The sequence below is a fragment of the Cercospora beticola genome, chromosome 3 (genome assembly GCF_033473495.1).
Source record: "Cercospora beticola chromosome 3, complete sequence".
Lineage (NCBI taxonomy): Eukaryota > Fungi > Ascomycota > Dothideomycetes > Mycosphaerellales > Mycosphaerellaceae > Cercospora > Cercospora beticola.
In genome coordinates, this window is record NC_088937.1 from 1,272,641 (window position 1) to 1,288,084 (window position 15,444).

The 15,444-nt window shown below is 53.7% G+C and overlaps 6 protein-coding genes across 6 annotated transcripts; 2 read left to right on the forward strand and 4 right to left on the reverse strand.

The window, feature by feature from the left end:
* Window positions 1-72: 72 nt before the first annotated feature.
* RHO25_004451 (uncharacterized protein) lies at window positions 73-2,691 on the reverse strand (the record flags this gene model as incomplete). Its single annotated transcript, XM_023595375.2, has 1 exon — window positions 73-2,691. The coding sequence occupies one exon, from the start codon at window positions 2,689-2,691 to the stop codon at window positions 73-75; it is 2,619 nt and encodes an 872-aa protein (XP_023457583.1).
* Window positions 2,692-3,141: 450 nt separating this feature from the next.
* On the forward strand, window positions 3,142-4,704 carry RHO25_004452 (uncharacterized protein; the record flags this gene model as incomplete). The annotated part of the gene is made up of 1 exon (XM_023595376.2): window positions 3,142-4,704. One exon carries the CDS (start codon window positions 3,142-3,144, stop codon window positions 4,702-4,704), a length of 1,563 nt encoding a protein of 520 aa, XP_023457581.1.
* Window positions 4,705-4,812: 108 nt separating this feature from the next.
* Window positions 4,813-5,835, reverse strand: RHO25_004453 (uncharacterized protein; the record flags this gene model as incomplete). Its single annotated transcript, XM_023595377.2, has 1 exon — window positions 4,813-5,835. The coding sequence occupies one exon, from the start codon at window positions 5,833-5,835 to the stop codon at window positions 4,813-4,815; it is 1,023 nt and encodes a 340-aa protein (XP_023456988.2).
* A 1,286-nt stretch (window positions 5,836-7,121) lies between these two features.
* RHO25_004454 (uncharacterized protein) lies at window positions 7,122-8,705 on the forward strand (the record flags this gene model as incomplete). The annotated part of the gene is made up of 2 exons (XM_023595378.2): window positions 7,122-8,504; window positions 8,565-8,705. 2 exons carry the CDS (start codon window positions 7,122-7,124, stop codon window positions 8,703-8,705), a joined length of 1,524 nt encoding a protein of 507 aa, XP_023456987.1.
* A 189-nt stretch (window positions 8,706-8,894) lies between these two features.
* Window positions 8,895-11,213, reverse strand: DRS1 (nucleolar DEAD-box protein required for synthesis of 60S ribosomal subunit; the record flags this gene model as incomplete). The annotated part of the gene is made up of 1 exon (XM_023595379.2): window positions 8,895-11,213. One exon carries the CDS (start codon window positions 11,211-11,213, stop codon window positions 8,895-8,897), a length of 2,319 nt encoding a protein of 772 aa, XP_023457156.1.
* Window positions 11,214-12,224: 1,011 nt separating this feature from the next.
* Window positions 12,225-14,817, reverse strand: RHO25_004456 (uncharacterized protein; the record flags this gene model as incomplete). Its single annotated transcript, XM_023595380.2, has 2 exons — window positions 12,225-14,488; window positions 14,691-14,817. The coding sequence occupies 2 exons, from the start codon at window positions 14,815-14,817 to the stop codon at window positions 12,225-12,227; spliced, it is 2,391 nt and encodes a 796-aa protein (XP_023457157.1).
* Between the last annotated feature and the right edge of the window lie 627 nt (window positions 14,818-15,444).

Here is a 15,444-nt window from a genome sequence, read left to right on the forward strand (position 1 = left end):
GAAGAAAGTCGGGGACAGGGTATCAAATTCGTCCTTCGCTTCAATAGCGGTATCAAGTTGTCGTAAACTAGATCACATCTGACCGTTCTGGCCATTCTGTGCCAGAGCCCTTTGCATGGCCTGGAACTGCTGACTGAGATCAGCATTATTACCTTGTTGATTATTAAACTGCTGATTAGCCATGTTCATACCCATATTCATGCCCATATTCATATTCATATTACCACCCATGCCGGCCTGTTGTTGTCGCAACATTTCCTGATGTGCACGCAGTGTCTGCATATACTCGGGATCTCCGCCGGAGGTCCCAACTACAGCTTGACCATGCTGCGAGGCATGCTGAGCTCGCGCAGCCATCTGTTGCGCCTGCGCAGCATTTTGGCGTTGCTGTGTGGATTTCAGTAGCATTTGTGCTGCCTGTGGGAGCTGCGCAATGACATGACCAGGGATCTGGTTAAGGCTCCCGTACTGCTGCTGCAGCCGTGTCAGAACAGACTGCGCTTGCCTGAACTGCTGCTGCTGCAGCTGCTGTCTATGTTGTAGTTGTTGCGCTGTCATCTGAGCTTGGTTGCCATCGCCTTGCTGAGGATGGCCGTGATTCATTTGGCCATTCGCCTGCGTACCCGGGTGTGCGTTCGAGTTCTGTCCAGCTTGCCCGTGCTGCTGCTGCATCTGCATTCGCTGTTGCTGAATCATCTGCGCTTGCTGCTGTCTCATCATCATGGCCTGGCGTTGTGCAAGCGCCTGCGCCATCTGCGGATTACCTTGAGCCTGCTGCATGAGTGCTTGCTGGCGCATCTGCATCGATTGCCTTTGAGCAATATTCTGGATCTGCTCGGGGGTCATTGATTGTGTGGCATGCTGTCCAGGCGATGCAGATTGCATGGCGTTCGCGTTATGCTGATTGACCATGCGTTGATGCTGTAGCATGGCGAATTGTTCTTGGGTCATTCCAGCGGGAGTTTGCATGGGTAGCCCGCCCATAGCATTTGCAGCGGGTGTGCCGGGTGCGGGACTTCCTTGCGCGATGCGTGGCGTCTGGCTCATCTGGCGATTTGGCATACCACCCATGTTTGGTGTAGCCTGTGGCATCTGCGGCGTAGCATTTCGGCTCGGATGCTGCTGCTGACTGACCTGGCGCTGCATTGCTGCATTCGCGTTGGACATCGTTGCTGAGGTTGGACGGGGTGGACTTCCGGCTCCTTGACTTGTAGTCGGTTGCATAGGGAAGCCATTTGCTGGCATCATTGGGGATGAATTCATCATAGGAGTCTGTTGCCGCACTACGGGACTCGCCTGAGCCATGGAGGCCGCGTGCATAGCTTGCTGCTGTGCCAACATGTTCTGCTGAGGATGGCCATGAGCCTGTTGGTATGCGTGCTGTTGCTGCATTTGGCGTTGTTTCATCATTGCGGCAGCCTGTCGCTGCTTCAGCATCTGCTGATGTTGCTCAGCGGCCTCTTGTTGCGCCTTGGCTTGTCTTTGTGCTTCCTCTTCAGCTTGTCGTTTACGTGCCTGCTCCTGGTGTTCCTTTTCCTTCTTCTCCCGCTCGGCCTGTTCCAGCTTCTCCCTAACGACCTGGATAGTTTTGAAGCGGCTGAAGCCCATGGTGGCAGCTGTGCCTGTATTCTCTGCCGCGCCCGCGTTCGCGCCGGCTTTAATCCTCTCGTCCATAACAAGCATCCTCCTCTCCGCCTCCGCTGCTTTCTCGTCATCTGCCGCCATCTCGGCGGTCGTCCTCTTCCGGGTCTTGGGCGACGGTGGTGAGGCCTGGTGTAGGGGATGAGATAGCGCTTCGAGAACTTTCTGCGTCGATTCGGGCCCATCAACAGGCTGTAGGAGCAGCGGGGGCTGAGTTGCTAGCAGCACATCTGCCTGGAATTGGTAAAAGTCCTGGGGCTCCAGACACATTTTGTTGTCGTCAGGGGTGGACCGGCCAGCGGTGGCTGCCATGGGGGTTGGGGGGACCGATAGCTGGGGCGTGGGAGGTTCATCTCCACCTTTCCTCTTGCGCGGCATTTGTGAGGCCGGCGTCTTCGCCAGGAGCAGCATCTCACGATGCCGGGTCATCTCGGTGGGAAAGAGCACGACCGTGGCGATCTGAGGTCCATCCTGCTGTTTTCCCTTGTCCTCGCCGGCCGAAGCTTTCTCATTCTCCGCCTTCTCGACGGCCTGTTGCTGCGCCTGCCTTGGGTAGTCTACATAGGGAGATGGTGTCACGTAGACGCTGTAGTTGTGCATCGAGGACCGCGTGCTATTGTTGGCGGCATCTTCGCGCTTGCTCTTGCCCGTGGCGGCGCGGTGGTTGTGGATCTCAACAATGAGGCAGTCGTCGTAGAAGGGCACATTGTTCAACAACAGCTCCTCGAGCAGCTCGTGAGGGACGCGTTCTTTGCGGATGTCGTCCAGGACGAATTTCATAGGCGAATCGTATGGCCAGCTCCCGTCCTGCGACTCGAAGCGGAAGAAGTTGGGGTGGAGGTGCAGGACGAGCGAGGGTGGCTTGCCGGCGAACTTGCGCAAAATATGGTCTCTAGTGATGACATGCGGCTCGTCCAGGCGGCGCCGCTTGCCTGGCGGCTCGGTGGCATTGTCCATGCCGGCGCTGCGCTTTGGCGGAACGGAGGGTCGAGGGGGGTCGCGGCGTTGGCGCAATGCCTGCGCAGGTCGTGCGACCGTGGCCGTGGCCATCTTGATGCAGTCGCTGCGCGGAGCAGCGCGAGTAATGCGGCAGTCACGAAAATGGGGAGCGCGGCCGGCGTTCCGCTGCGACACGGGCGACGACCATGGATGCGCGGCGGTCGTTGTCGTTGGCGGAGATCGTCGTCGTCGCGCGGTGTTGTCGCGGGCGCGTTGGCGGACACGGCAACGATGATGGCTGCAGTAGGGATTCTTTATGCCCTACGCGGGGCGTCAGAGGAAGACGAGCGTCACACTCAGTCGCGCGTCTATCCGCTATCCGTGCCTGCGTCGAGCACAACCCGACTGCCGTCCGCTCTTCACCGCAGCGCCTCCGCTCAGCATCTACCATGAACATGCATCTGAAGCTGGTCTGCCTTCACAGTCCTTTTCCTCTTCCTCCTCCTCAGCCCGCCGCTGCTGCTGTGTCGCCTGCGCTCCAAGTCAATTACCACGCCCAATATGCATGAAATTTTGACGCTCCAGTTTGGGCAGCAGGCCAATTACCTGGGAACGCACTACTGGAACACACAAGAATCCTACTTCACCTACGCCGGCGAGAATGAGTCGCCCGTCGACCACGATGTGTCCTTCCGTCCCGGCATCGGCGCTGACGGAGGCGAGACATATACCCCTCGCACGGTCATCTACGACTTGAAAGGCGCATTCGGCACGCTGAGACGTGAAAATGCTTTGTACGAACTGCAGCAGCAAGAAAATCCGGCCTCGGACGGGCAATGGAGCGGGAGGACTGATTCACTTCGACTGCCGCCCATTACTCCCAGCCCGTATCAAGTGGCACTGGACGCAGGCCTTGAGCCCCCTACCTTGAGCACCGAGAGTGTTCGCTTTTGGTCCGATTACAACCGTGTCTTCTACCACCCTCGCAGCATCATCCAGTTGAACGAATATGAGTTGAACAGCTCGCTCATGCCCTTCGAGCAGTGGTCTACTGGCGAAGATCTGTTCTCCGCCTTGGACCGCGAGCACGACCTGCTCGACCGCGACCTTCGCCCTTTCCTGGAGGAGTGCGATCAACTACAAGGCATTCAAGTCTTTTCTGGTACCGATAACGCCTGGGGTGGCTTTGCGTCGAAATATCTGGAACGCATCAACGATGAGCTTGGCAAGGGCTGTCGGTGGATGTTCGGTTTGTCCGACACTCAGCGGACCGCGAGAGACAGGCAAGGTCAACAACTCGCGAACACCGCGCAGTCACTATATGCACTCGACTCATCTGCAAGCCTCCATATTCCGGTTCAAAACGTGCCGTCTTGGTTACCTGACTATGTGTCCTTGGATGCAGCAAGTCCCTGGAGTACATCGGCATTACAGGCAGCAGCGATTGAATCAGTCACGCTGCCGACACGCCTTCAATTGACCCAGTCGGGCAGAGCGACATTCGATACTTTCGAGACGACACTGAACGGCGATGGCAATCGCCGCATCGCAGCTTTCTCCTTCTCCGCGAAGATTGACACAGGGGTCAACGGCCACGACAGCGCAACCCACGGTGACACACGAATGACCAATGGCACCACTGCTGACGAGGAGGACCACGCGAAAGAGGAGGATCAGCTTGACGTCGAGCTCTTTCCCCACTTCTCGCTTCCAAACCGATCAGACAGAAGTCGCCGCCCACCTCGGCGTCCTCACGTGTTCAGTAGAGTGTCATCTTTACGAGGCGCCTGGCTGTCAGCAGCGGACGAGGACTATAACGACCCTGAAGTCCGGCGGCGCCAAGCTAATGGACCAAGATCATCGACACACAGGACAAGCCTATGCTTCCCGATGCTTACATCCTTTCCGACCGTACTGCGGTTCCCGGGTGAGCCTCAAGCATTAGCCGTTCAGACCTCACTTTACACCTTCACCGACATTTCAAACTGTTTAAGGACTATCGGTAGCGTTGCAAGACGCATGCCTTCAATTGATGAGCGTGAAGCTCTCTACGATGGTCTGTCGGCGATGGCAGATGAGTACGAGGAAGGTTGGATGAGCGACAGCGATGAAGACGAAGATTGATTCACGGATGTCTCTAGTGTAAATCCACCCGCATCAACTTCAGCCTCAACTTGTTGAGCGACTGCGGCGGCTTCCTCCAGTCAACATATTTTCCTTGCACCACCGGCTTCACATGATCAGTCGTGTCGTATACTGGCCCAGGAACCCCAGAACGACGCTTGCTCCCACGAACCGGGAGCCCGGTCCAAAGCACCAAGCACAACTCGCAGGATCCTCGAGATCGACATACCATAGCGTCCCGAAAAGCGATAGCGCGCTTCCGCCGCAGCCGATGACGTAGTAGACCCAGTTCAAGTCGCAGGAAAGACCTACTGCCAGCAGCAAACCGACTTGCACGCCGCTGAGTACTCCCAATCCGAACTTGGTTTGGTCTCCTAACCGAACAGCAAGCGACTTGACCCCAGCCTTGATGTCATCTTTGATATCTTGATGTGCGTAGATCGTGTCGAAAATTATGGTCCAGAGGGTGTTTGCACCATAGAGGCAGAGCGAACCTCTCCGCAAACTTTCTGTAGCTGGTGCCAGCAACGGATCCGCTCTGAGCGCCGCTGAGCACAGGAAAATCGGCACTGCGAATGCAAAGCCCAGAATGACCTGTGGAAAGTCCGTGATCCGCTTTCCAAAAGGGTATATACCCAAAACGATGGTCATAGCTCCCGCGTATACTAACACTGCAGACGGGAAGCAAAGCAGCATCACTGCACAGACCACCGTTTGCGCAGCGGTGAAGACATGTCCCTGGCGTGTGCTGACCGCCCCACGAGCTATAGGTCGATTTTGGCAGCGCGCGACTTGACGATCAAATTCCTGGTCAATGTTGTCATTCCAAGTGCAGACCGCACCTCGATAGACCAGGACCCATGCTGCCAGGTATCCAGTGTGAGCGCAAACGTCCACCGGCGACGGTTCTTCGGGCGAAATGCAGGCAGCGAAAGCGATTCCGATAAGATAATGCCAAAAGAACGCGTAGTATCCAGCTGGTCGATCCAAACGCATCAACTCGGCATACGGTACGAAAGTGGCTGGAATAACCCGAAATATGCCAGTGGACGGGGCAACATAAGCACCAGTTGATGACTTCGAGGCACCTGTGTTGGCGCTCTTCGCCGACTTCGACTTCGCTCCAGCCATGGTAAGATCGGCTCTGTTTGATGCAATACAAGGTAGAGTCAAGCAAACTGTGAAGAAAGAAGGGTTGAAAGCCAGTTTGAAACTTTGCACTCCTAATGAGACATGGGATCCGCGTGCAGTGCACTCGACTGCAGCGATGCAGTACAGCTCCACCATGAGCTGGCATCTACGCCGAGCATTGGCCTACCTAATCGCCAATGGCGAATCCTTCCTGCCGGCTTGCTCTAAGGTAACAAGATTTCGTCCGAAAGCTCTTTCAAATCCACATCACTCGATAGCATATGCGTAGTGGCCACCCGACGATTTGACAGCTGCACGCTATTGCCGCGGAAACGGGTCATTGGGCTCTCCTACATGCATGGGTCGTTGACAACACATAGCGCACTGAGCTGTGCCTCTCAAGCGCAGACACGCTTGGAGTCAATTCAAGCTTCCGAGAGATATCAGACACACTGCTATGCATTTGGCATTGGGCGTTTGTGATTTGTAGGAGCGAGCCACCCGTGCGTGGCACATACCCGAGAGTCTGGAAACATATGCATGAAGTGCAATCCTCCCAGAACTTCACCTCCCCGCGATCCTCAAAAGTGCACTCGACCGATTGAACGCCAGGTCCACCTGCGGGTCCGACGAAAGTCCACGAAGCCTGCATGATTAGCGGCTATAGCCATCCTCGTGATTGGGATGGGGAGACGACTAGTGAGTAGGTCCTGCATGAGTTAGCGAATCTTACCGTTCGACCTTGCCTCTCAGCCAGGGAAGGCATTCGACGTTTTGCTTTCCATGTGGCATTAAAGTAGCCACACGTACTGAACGAACCTCCAATAACACTAGGATGTCAAATACTTTCCAGGAACCTATCGGGCCGGAGGCTAACTGGCTACCTAGTCTAGTCACTAAGGTAGCATGCACCTATCTGGGAGCTCTCCGCTTGACTTGACGGCATAGTGGAAGTTCCGGATCGCGATTGCAGTCCTGGTTCCAAGAGCAGAGCTCCGCACAGGTTCGTATTGGAGCATTGCTGGCCAAGAGGATCAATCGAAAACTTCGCTTGTGTTAGCACGAAGCAAAAGCTGTTCGACGTTCCGCATCAGAGGGATGTTGCGCACTCAGAACGATCACTAAACCGTTCGCGTGTGAGACAATCCAGCCCAGCTACCTCAGACATAGGTGCCGCATCTGACGTGAGCAACAGAACCTGGTCTTGAGTGCGACCCTGTCTGTGCTCGCAGGTTGTTAATTCTACCACACGACGTCGAAGAATCAATCAACAGGACGTATGAACAATGCAGTGGATACTCTCCCTGATCGCGGCCATCTGCTTTCTGGTCGCTGCGCATGAGCTCATCCAGCCCATTGACAAGAAATGGAGCTCATTCCGGCGATACAGGCTTCCAGCAGGGCCCAAAGGCTCTCCTATTGTAGGCAATATGCTTGAATTCTGGAGAAGTCGATCAGCGGGCACTCTGGGCAAGACTTTCTTGGAATTGCAGAGCTATGGCGAAATGGCCACTCTACACATGGGCTCGACCCTGTATGTGCTCCTCAACACTAATCGAGTGACGAAAGAAATCATCGATAAACGAGCGAAAGTCACACATGAGAGGCCTCATATGCCAATTTCTGGGACTTTGATCAGCAAAGGCATGAGGTCTGTCACGCAACCGACCAGGATTTGGAGTGAGCTCAGGAAGCAAATGCGGCCGCTGCTGAATGATGTCTGGACTAAGAAGTTTGAAGCATGGCAAGATTTCGAAAGTATGCATTTGCTTCGCTCGTATCTGGACAATTCGTCTCAATGGTATTTGCATAACTCGCGTTATGCCACTGGCGTCATGTACGGAGTCATCGCTGGCACGCGTCTGACCAAGACCGACGACGAGATGACCTTGTATCGGAAGACAACGATGGAGTTCCTGGCAAGCATACAATCGACTGTCGTAGACTTCTTTCCCTGGCTTGAGAATGTGCCAAAGCCGATGCAGTTCTGGCGACGCAAGTGGGAGCTCATTGGCGATGACCATTACCGGGTCTTCATGTCCTGGTGGGACCCCATCAAAGATCTCGCCACACACGAAAAGACCTCATCTTCGTGGGTCAAAGATGTTCTGCTCAGCAACAACTCACAATTCAGAGGCTCTGACGATGAAGCCGGGTACTTGACCAATACAGTCATTTCAGCGGGAGGCGACAATCCCCGGATAGCCATCAACACCTGTATTATGGCCAGCATACTACATCCAGACGCAGCATCGCAATGTCGCCAAGAGATTGAAAGCATTTGCTCCCAAAACGGCTCTATTCGCCTTCCAAACGTAGCCGATGTCCCACAGATGCCTTACACCTGCGCCTTCATCAAAGAAGTCCTCCGCTGGCGACCTGTAGTACCCATGGTCCCTCCTCACACCGCAAGCGAAGACTTCGTATTCGAAGACTGCGTCTTTCCAAAAGGCACCAACTTCCTCATCAACATCCCTTCCGTATGTCGAGACTATCCTGAGCCGGACGCTTTCGAACCAGAACGCTGGCTTGATGGGAATCAGGCTCGGATGACGTATGATTTCTGGGGGTTTGGTGGTGGGAGAAGGATTTGTATTGGGTATAAAGCGGTGCAGACCGCATTGTTTTTGCCGTTTGCGAGGTTGTTGCTTTGCTTTGAGTTTCTAAAGGTAAGTCTGAGACTGTGCAAAGCTATATTCACAAACAATATGTGCTGACCGCAGACGTAGGATGGAGATTTTGATGATAAGAAGGTGAATTCGTGGAGCTCGACAGCGCCGTTTCCAGTGAAGTTCCAGGTGCGAAGTGCACAGCATGAGCAACTCATTCGTGGGCTGCTAGTAGATTCAAGTTTCCCAGTACCGCAATAGGCAATTGAAGTGGAACAACTACATATCCTTTGGTCCATACGCCCAAGAGCTCTATTTAAGCAGAAGAGAAAGACGAAGGCAGGAAGGGGAATGTTTTGGCATTGAGAGAAGTGGAAGGAGCGATTTGAAGCGGCTGTCGGGGGTGAAGCTGTAGCGCTAGGGACATCAGCAGCGCGATGCGCATGCTCTCTACTTCCTCCCATTAATGTACTTAGCTTTCGAGCCCTTCCCACGTGCTTTGTCCTTTTCTCTCTGCTTGCTGACTTTCGCCAACTTCTTGTCCGACGACTCCTTGCCTTGAGTCGTGGCTTTCTTGCTGAGCTTCCACTCTCCGCCAGACTTACGATCGTCCTTTGCCTGAAGCTTCTTCTTATCCTTATTGGAGAGTTTGCCACCCTTCTTCTTCTTGGTCTCGACAGCCTCAGGCCCATTCAGCAGAGCCCGACCACGATCTTTCGCCGCCTGCTTCTCCTTCTCACTTTCGAACCAAGTCTTCTTCGGCCTGGACTTAATCTCGTCCTCGTATTTCACCATGTTGTCTGCTTTGCTCAATTGCTTATCGACCACATTAAGTGCTTTCTCTTCCTTCTCTTCACGCAGGACGTCCTCGATCTCGTCTGCCAAAGCTTCTATCCGCGAATGCCAAGCATCTGCCTCATGAGCTTCGATCGTGCGCTGCTTGATGATTGCTCCCTGCGCCTTGCCCGCCTTGACGGCTGCCTTGACAACTTTTCTGTCTGGCTCAGCAGCGAGCGTACATGCTCGACCAGTACGTCCAGCACGTGCAGTTCTTCCGACACGATGAAGGTAGATCTCGTGCGTTTGTGGTGCTTCGTAGTTGATGACTGTGTCAATGCCTTTGATATCCAGACCACGAGACGCAAGATCGGTTGCGAGCAGGAAGTTCGCTTTGCCTGTTCGGAAAGACTCGATTGCATTGATACGCTGCTCTTGAGACAGGGTACCATGCAACTCAGCAGCTTTCAAGCCGACCAGCGCGAAAATGACACGCACTCGATGTGCTTCTTTCTTTTGTCGGAAAAAGATGATGACCCGATCTGTGTACACTTTCTCGCAAAGGTGCAGCAGGTAGGCAAGACGCTTCTTCTCCCGGCCCGGTCGCAGACGTACAAATTCCTGGACGAGGCCTTTCACTGTCTGCTGCTTTGAGTCCACCATGAGTCGCACAGGTCGCTGCAGACCTGAACGAATGAGATCATCAACCTTGCTTGTCATGGTAGCAGAGAAGAGCATAGTCTGGCGAGACTTGGGAATCTTCGTCAAGATCTCGTTCAGTTCGTCCGCAAACCCTTCCTCGAGCATACGATCGGCTTCGTCCAGCACCAAAATCTCGACAGTGCTCACGTCGAATCCAGTGCTGTTTCGCTCAAGATCGATAAAACGACCTGGAGTGGCAATGACGATGTCCGGCCGAAGCTTTAGTGCCTTCTCCTGCTCGCGTGAGTTCAAACCACCGATTGCCTGTCCGAAAGTGATGTCGGTGAAGGCCGCCAATTTCTTCGTGACATTGAAACATTGCAATGCCAGCTCTCGAGTGGGCATAAGGATAACGACGCGGGTTGTAGCTGTGCGCTTCGGCCGAAACATGAGACGTTCCAAAATGGGAATGATGAAGGCTCCTGTTTTTCCTGAACCAGTCTCGGCGCCTCCGACCAGATCTCTCCCTTCGAGAGCAACGGGAATACTCTTGGCCTGAATCGGTGTTGGCTTGTCGAATCCGACGGAAGCAAGGCCTCGCAAAATCGGTCGGGAAAGGTTCATGGTGTGGAATGCAGTCGCTGTGGGTTTGGAGCTGTCCAGGTCGTTCGCAAAGAACTTGCTGCGCTTCTCCTTCTCCACGACATCTTCAGCTGCCTCGGATTCAGACCCATCTGCCATATCGTCTGGGTGTGGCACATGTGCTGCCACTTCCGCTTCGTCGCCAGAGTCTTCGCCTTCTTTGTCCTCATCGTCCTCACTGTCTTTCTCCCCATCAACCCCCTCATCAAAGTCTCCGTTCAAGCCTTCCATCGCCGTCGAAAATTCCTCCTCGCTGTCTCCGTCTTCTTCAGCACCATTTACAGCATCATCTTCTTCCTCTTCATCTTCCTCGTCATATGCTGCCGCTATCCCTTCATCTTCGCTGTCATCACTGTCGCTGTCACTGCCACTCGCATCGTCTTCGGCTTTCGCTGGGGCCTGCTTCGCTCGTTTTCGCGCAACAATCGCATCGATATTGCCTGGCTCGTTGATCGCTCCATTGCCAGCCAGTGCCCACGCATCCAGGTCATCTAACTCGGCAGCTCCACCCTCGTTCTCAAACTCGAAGTCAGAATCTAGATCCTCATCCTTATCACTTTTCTGCTTCTTGACAGCACTTTGCACTGCTACCTCTCTTTTCCGTTTCTTGCTTTGTGTGGCCGGCGTCTCCTCCACTTCCTCCTGCTCAAATTCCTCATCTGAGACATCTCCATCGGACAAAGTCCCTATCAAGTCGTCGAATGCCATGTTGCGAATGTGAGCGGGATCGGACCAGCAATAATATTTCAGATCGGATGCTCGAGAATTCCCAAAAGTTTGTCCAGTCGAGCTAGAATTTAGGCTTTGAAGTTTATCCGATGCCGATGCCACAACCTTGTCCGTCATCTCCTCCTCCTCCGCTTGCACGCTCGATCACCAATCTTGCAAGAGTTCATTGCTATTTACTGCAAAGTCGGGTGTGATAAGCTAACTAGGCCTACAACGTAAGGCCATGTGCAAAGTACAGTACATCATAAACCGCGGATCGCTTTTCATGCCTCCCAGGTCCTCCGAACAAGATTTTGGCACATTCTCAGACCAGTTCTACGACTAAGATGTCGCGTATTGCACACTCCTTCGAAGTATCTAATCTTATCATCACCAACAAAATGACTTCGATGCAGCAAGATGCGTCAAAGCTCTTTGCTGCAAAGCCATGATTCAGCTCCTCAGCGCTAGAAGGTACAGTACAGTTGCTATCTATTGCCCAGCCTCGGTTATGCTTCCCTTCGCGCGAAATGATAATAAAACATGGTTCGCTGCGACCCTTGAAATCTTGCCATCTGCACTTCTTCCAACGTGAACTTGATGGCGTATCAGCACAGTTTCTGGTCAAATCGCAAGATAATGCTTTAGAGGTTGGAGGAGTATTCCCACAATGGCAGTATTCGTCCGACAGTGCACAACGGCCATTACTCCGGTACTCAAGGCTTTCACAAGACGGTACTGGTGATGAACTTTACCAACTTCAACTGCAGAGGCGATCCTTGCGAGTTTGGGGTTTTCATTGATAGGATATGAAACTGCCACTCCGATTGCAGTGATGGAGCATAGTGAAGGAACCGAATTCGGCATGCGAATACGATCTTGCACCAAGATCTCAGAATCCCGGTCCGTCTGACAGTATGACAAAGCAATATCGAGGCTGGCATAGTTGCCTGTATGCCGAAAATCCTTCCCTTCGACTTTCCACGACAGCACAAAACGGCACATTGCTACCTAGTACTCGACCGTCTTGACCTTTTCTCTCGTCTCCTGGCTGAGATCCTCTGGCTTGATGAAGCCCATCTGCAATGCGTCGCCCCAGAAGAACATAGCCCGGTGTTGCGCATAACCAAGATAATCGAATTCCTCATCCTCAGCAACTGGCTCGTCCCCTTGCTGTTCCTTCAGAATCTCCTTGTACTGGTCTGCTCTCTCGCCAAGCAGGTTCTCTGGACTTTCACCTTCGCTTTCACTAGCTACAGCACTGCCATCGAAAAGCGGCATACCAGGAACTTTGGCTTGGATGATACCCCAGGCTATCCACTGAGCGGTGTTGGCTAAGCGCCACATTCTCGTCTCATCCAGGAGACGCTTCACTTCTGCGTCCTCTCTCTTCTTCTGGGCATCGTCTTCCGCTGGCACAGCGGCAGTCTGCGATGGAGTTCGGACATCAAGCATGAAATCCGATATGCTGGTCGTCGATCTTTTGATGGGTTCTGGCTCTCTGGCATCAGCAGAAGTTGATGTGGGAGCCAATTTCGGAGTCGACACATTGAACTGCGATCGATGGCGCACATAGGCACGGACGAAGCGATCTTGCTCCTCTGGCGTAGGATACATGTTTGCTTGCATTCCGTAAGGCTTCTTCTCGTCGTGGTAATTGTAGCACCACTCCGTGAAGTGGTTGGCGAATTCAAGGCCGGGAGTGTTGGCATTGGAGTACTCGAAATCGATGACGATAAGCTGTTTGTGGGTGTTCGATGGTAAGAGCAGTGGACTCTCGCCTGACGGGATCTGCCGCAAGATATTGCCATATTGCGTGTCGTTGTGTGCGAAAACAAGCGCTTCCTGGAGACGTTTGGTACCGCCATACTGCTTTTTCAGCCAGTCGCGGTACTGCTCAAGGACCGCTCTGAACTGCTTCCATGGAACGCCACAAATGTACCCACGACGTAGCCATGCTCGGTTCCCCACTGGCTTCTCGTCTGGCGACATTCCTTCGAATTGTCGATCCATCCATGTAACGATCTGTTCGACACGATCAACCCATTTGTCCCAGTTACGCCACACGAATGGTCCATCAGCGCGCTCCTGGTCAAGAAGCTCCACGCCGTCATGAAGCTCGCGCATACGTTTGGCGATCTGGCGACTCGTATCAGGGTCCCGAAGCTCTTGAGGCGTCAGTGGTTTTGCGTGGAAGAATTCCTCGAAGCGACCATTGGCAAAGGTGCCCAAAAGTCTCGGGCCAATTCTTTTGCGCCCTAGACGCCGCAGAATGGCCAGCTCAGACTCGCGATCAATCAGATGTCCCACCTGTGGTCCATAGATTCTGAGCAGAAGCTTTGGCGGGGCCTTCTTGACGCCGATGACATTGCCTTGCTCGTCATGCTTCTCAAGAGGAAGATCAGTGGGCGGAGAGACCACATACACAGCGTTTGTCAGAGCACCACTAAGTCTCTCCACGCTGATCGCAGCACTCCATTCCATGGGAACCTTTCGCCAGCCCTTGACACGTAGTGTATGTGTCAGGCGTGTGATTTCGAACTTGAATTTAGCCCATGCGTCTTGGTCGCGGTGAGACGCAATCTGCTTGAGCTCATCATCACCTTCCTCATCAGACAAGTCCGAAGCACCTCCTGAATATGCTAAAGTCTTGGAGTTGTCCAGGGAAACTTCGCAGCTCGGAACATGGAGTTCATTGTCTAGTGCCTCTGTGTCTGTGGCACTAGCTGCAGAAGACTGTTTGCGACTGTGGAGAAGCTTGCGAACGGAAGTCTTACTACCGAGCAACGAGCCTTTCCGAGCGGAGGTCCTTCTGATATTCAAGTTTTGTCGCACAATTTGCTCCAGCTTGTTGAGTTCCAGAGACTCATCGGATGCATCAGAATCTCGCCGCGTTCGTTGCGACGCACGATCTTCCGGCTGGCCAACTTCATCCGGTGTTGAGAGTGCAGCTGGCTCATGTCGACCATGCCGGCTAGCCTTGCGGCGATGTCGCTTCTCTCGCTTGTCTTTGATCCAGCTGGAGATCTGCGTGATCAAATGGTCATAATGGTCAGTCTCATCTTCATCCTGGTCCTCCTGAGTCTGGCCAGCTCCATCCGCATTCACACAGAGCGGCTTGTTGCAGGGACTCGCCGGAGGCCGTCCGGCCAAGCGATACGAGCGCGGCTTGACAGTGGGCTTCCTCGAACAGTCGCACTTGAGATCTTCGACGCTTTTCTGGTTGCCGAGTATCAGAGGAGAAATGGTCTCTGGATGTTCAGCGATCGTGACAGCTGCGAACGAAGCAATGAGCGTGGGTTCTGGCAACAGCAGAGGGGATATCGTTGGGGAAAGAGTCGACATCGCGGATGCCTGACCCGGTCGATTTGCAGGTTGTGGTGACAGGTGCAGAGGTGGCAGAAACGAGAGTCACATGACGTGCACAAAGTGGGCAGTGACTGCCGTGCGAGTGCAAGTGAGGGGAGCAGGACGTACATTTCAGTGGTGATCGCGGCGACACGGCACCTTGAGTGAGGCCAAGGTACGAGCTGGGTGAAGCGCACTGAGCAGAGTCGTGCTTCACTTCAGCAGCCTCAGGCGTGCTCTTCTGGGAATCAGACATGGCCGTTTGGCGGACGAGGTGAGGTCTGAGCAAGCGGTAGGCGTGGCGTCAAACGAGTCACAGTACTATGACGGAGCCGTGGTGGAGCAAGGGGGTGCGACGGCTGCACAAAACGAAATGGTAATTGCTAAACGGTGACGAGCGCGGCAGAGCTCACGTAAGGAGCAGAACTGGTGAAGGTGACATCGATGGCTCCAGCAGAATTTCGCACTCTCAAGTTTTTCGGACGACATGTCTCACGCACGCTCTTTCCATCGCTCGACTACGAAATCTTGATTTTCTGTCGACCAATCGAATCACGGCGTGCAAGCGAATCAGGCCCATCGGCTGGACATTTTTTCCGAATCGGTCCTATGTCTCCCATCTAGATCTGCCCATATCAGCTGATAGATGCCTTGTGACTATTACGAGGCATTTCGAGAAGGCAATGATCCATGTATCTGTAGTCACGACCAGGCATTATTGGAAACGAAGACTTTTGATTCTGTGCTTGCTAGACGATTTACTTACTACAGTGCGGCTGGGACTGTCACTCGCGCTCTGCCTTAGCGAATACAAGCCAGATGAGCTCGCCTGGTCTTTGAACTCGTTCTTAGAAGCCTTTGCTTGAAAGTGCTGCTGAGAACT